General features: G+C 35.8%; 1 protein-coding gene across 1 annotated transcript; it reads right to left on the bottom strand.

The window, feature by feature from the left end:
* Positions 1–2365: 2365 nt before the first annotated feature.
* LOC106679388 (uncharacterized) lies at positions 2366–3167 on the bottom strand. The gene has a single exon (XM_014418517.2). The coding sequence runs from the start codon at positions 3148–3150 to the stop codon at positions 2494–2496; it is 657 nt and encodes a 218-aa protein (XP_014274003.1). The 5' UTR covers positions 3151–3167; the 3' UTR covers positions 2366–2493.
* Between the last annotated feature and the right edge of the window lie 201 nt (positions 3168–3368).

Here is a 3368-nt window from a genome sequence, read left to right as displayed (position 1 = left end):
AATAAAATATTTATTGAAAATGTTGGCTTGTAATACCTTGTATTTTGTAAGAATTGTTATTGAGTTAAATTTGTAAATAAAAATATTTATTTAATGATTTATTATAATGATTGTTTGAGAATGGTTTATTTTATTATTAACACACACCATTTTGATCCAAATATACTCTCAACATTTATTTTCTGAAATTCTCCGTTTCGGCCCTCAGGCCATTTTCAAGCAGAGAATCTATAAAAAAATTGTCTGCAAGCTAATTATACATTATAGTTGGTAAGACTGACTAAAGTATGTAAGACTAATCCTAAATGCAGAGTCCTGATACAAGGAGAAGTATCTGAAGCCTTTGAAGTTAAATCAGATCTGAGACAAACAGATGGACTCTCACCAATGCTGTTCAACTTAGCCCTAGAAAAAGTGAATAGAACATCACGCGAAAATCGTAGGGTACACATCTGATTGAAACGTAAATCCCTGGCGTACGCGGATGACATTCCGGTCCAAGGAAGTAGTCAAGACAACATGAAAATACTCTATTAAGTGAAGCAGAGGAAATCGGCTTACAAGTGAATAAAGATAAAACAACATGTATAATTTTAAGCCGCAAAATCCACCTTCTCGACCTGGTCGGCGTTGTTGGAAAATTGTTTTGAAAGAAGACTGATTTAAATACCTCTGCAACAATAACATTAATAAACGTTCACCGGACTGAGAAAAGCGTATAACAAGCGCGAGCAGAGGCTACATCTCTCTATCCAGAATACTGAAATCCCCAAAAAATATCTAAAAATATAAAAATAAGGGTGTACAATGCCATGATAAAGCCAGCTCTGATATACGGCTACGAGGCCTGGGCTCCAAGAGGTACCCCAGAAAGCAGAATAGAGAGATCTGAACGGAAAGTCCTCGCTACAATTACTAGTGCTTTCTGGGATCAGAACTTTAACGCATGGAGTAGAACAAATAATGAACTTGCAGAGACTGGCCAGTCAATATCTCATGATATGAAGGCGATGAGGTTTAAATGGGCGGAACATGTTGCTCGAGCAATCCATCAGGACGTCTCTATACAACAATGAATCCCAACATGGCATGAGACCACGTTGGCCGAAACCCAGATGGATAGATAGAATCAACAAAGATGCGAAAAAGTTGTGTGCAGCAAACTTGAAAGCAGTAGCTCAATAGGCAGACAAAGATCTACAAGGTCTGAAGAGCTTATTTTTAAAAAATAAAATAAAAAAGAGCTTGTAATGCACTATATGCAAGTACCAGTGGTTCCCAATCGGTGTTCCGCGAGCTTCTTCCGTGTGTTTTACAAAATAATTTAGAAATGGGTCATTTCTAATTATTCATTGAATATTTCCATTTTATATTTTATTTATATTTTGCACAGCTATGTACGTATCCTAGCCTTTCTCAGCTTTTGTTTAAAAGACGAATCACTTTATTTTTATTAAATGATAATGTAGAGGCTCCATCATTATCCTACATTTGCCGAAACGTTGCGCCAGTTTCCTATTTTTACACAAAGGGTTCTGTCTCCAAAAAGACTGTCAATCACTGGTTTAAACTATGAAATTTGCTATTAGAACTGATTTACGATTTATTCAGTTTATTAAGTAATTCCTCATGTGATCTCCTGATTTGTATCAGTTTGAGATTTTAAAAAATATATGTAACAAGAAACCAATCAATATTCTTATTAAATTTTATTTTATAAGAGATATCGATAGCTTTTACCAGTATCTTAATTTCACAACATAATATTTACACTACGCAATATTTATTTAAAAATACATTAATTCCTCATGTGATCTCCTGATTTGTATCAGTTTGAGATTTTAATAAATATATGTAACAAGAAACCAATCAATATTCTTATTAAATTTTATTTTATAAGAGATATCGATAGCTTTTACCAGTATCTTAATTTCACAACATAATATTTACACCACGCAATATTTATTTAAAAATACATTAACCCTCAAACTTTTATGTTCTGTTTTATTGATAAATGTTTCATGAAAATTTTAACCTTATTAATAAAAAGTTCTTTACCTGTTTCTAGTGTATTGGGTAAAAATGTAATTGCAGTCAAATGTTATTGCGAATACTTTTAACAATGGTTCATTGAATCATTGAAATTATTATTCAAAATCATAATTTCATTTCCAAATTTTAGTAATTGTAATTCCAATTAATTTTCCCAACTGGTCTTTTCAGTGGATATTCGAAAAATGTGGAATTTTACTGTCTACAAAATATTTATTGTTTAATACTATGATGATGGTTCTCAATTATTCTTTTTTCATTATGACGAATAAAATTAACGATAATTCTGTTAAGAAAAAAACGAAACAAAAAATTGTTTTTTTAAACATATTTATTTATTTTATATATATATTTACTTCATTCAAACTGAAGTACTGTAATAGATCCAAACAAAATTATAATTGCTGTAGTATGTACCTTTATTATTACAATTTATTTATACTAATGTGGAATCTTATTGCACAGATCTGCCTTTGGGAAGTTAGCAGCGGCTTGTGATTGAAGGACTGAGTTGATGACATCTACAATCTCCGTGTGGTACTTTCTGGCGAACCATTCGATGAGATGGTCTTCCATCTTGTGGATGACGCTACCACCGGTGTCGATACTGATTCTACCCAAGTCTCCAACCCTGATGTAGTCGAGGTTGGCGGTGCACTGTTCTCCGTCCTTAACGAGGGTAGCCTGGGCTTCGATGGAGTTAGAGGACACGGAAGTGTCGACCTTCTGTGTCACTTGGAAGAGATGGTTCGCCTTGAACTCGCAGTTGTCGAAGTGAGCAGAGAGAGTACCAAGACCGAGGGCCACTCGTAGAGTGATACGGTTGCCTTCGGTGGCCATGATGACGTCTCCCGTCCTGCGTAGGGTGGCCAGGTTCTCAGCGTAGCCGCCCCAGCAGTGGAGGTGCCCCGACAGCTTGACGAACCGCCACTTGTACTGCCACTCCTCGTTCATATCCTGGAGCGGGACCACCGCCTTCGCACCCTGGTTGATGGCTGCGTTGAGGCCCGCCAACGCCTGGTCTATTACCTCGTTGAGCACGACATTGTCGGCTTGGGTAGCCTCAGTCAGGAACAACAAGCACAGTAATCGTAACATGGTTGACTTGTTCCTTCAGTGATCTTCAGGTTCTATATAAACCGAATCTTATCGCCTAATTTAGGCATTAGGTGGAAAACAATATACCTTAATGAAGCACTTAAGAACTAAGTGCTATTTTTGAGTATTTACTTTCCTGGTCGGAAAGTGTTTAATTGTCCTTTGAATCTTAATAAAGTATAATTGTCTTAATTTTCCTGCATTTGTTTCCTCTAATC

Source organism: Halyomorpha halys, unplaced genomic scaffold (assembly GCF_000696795.3).
Source record: "Halyomorpha halys isolate HHAL.00 unplaced genomic scaffold, Hhal_1.1 Scaffold200.1, whole genome shotgun sequence".
Taxonomy (NCBI): domain Eukaryota; kingdom Metazoa; phylum Arthropoda; class Insecta; order Hemiptera; family Pentatomidae; genus Halyomorpha; species Halyomorpha halys.
The sequence above is the reverse complement of the archived record's forward strand: the minus strand, read 5'-3'. Positions and strand labels throughout refer to the sequence as shown.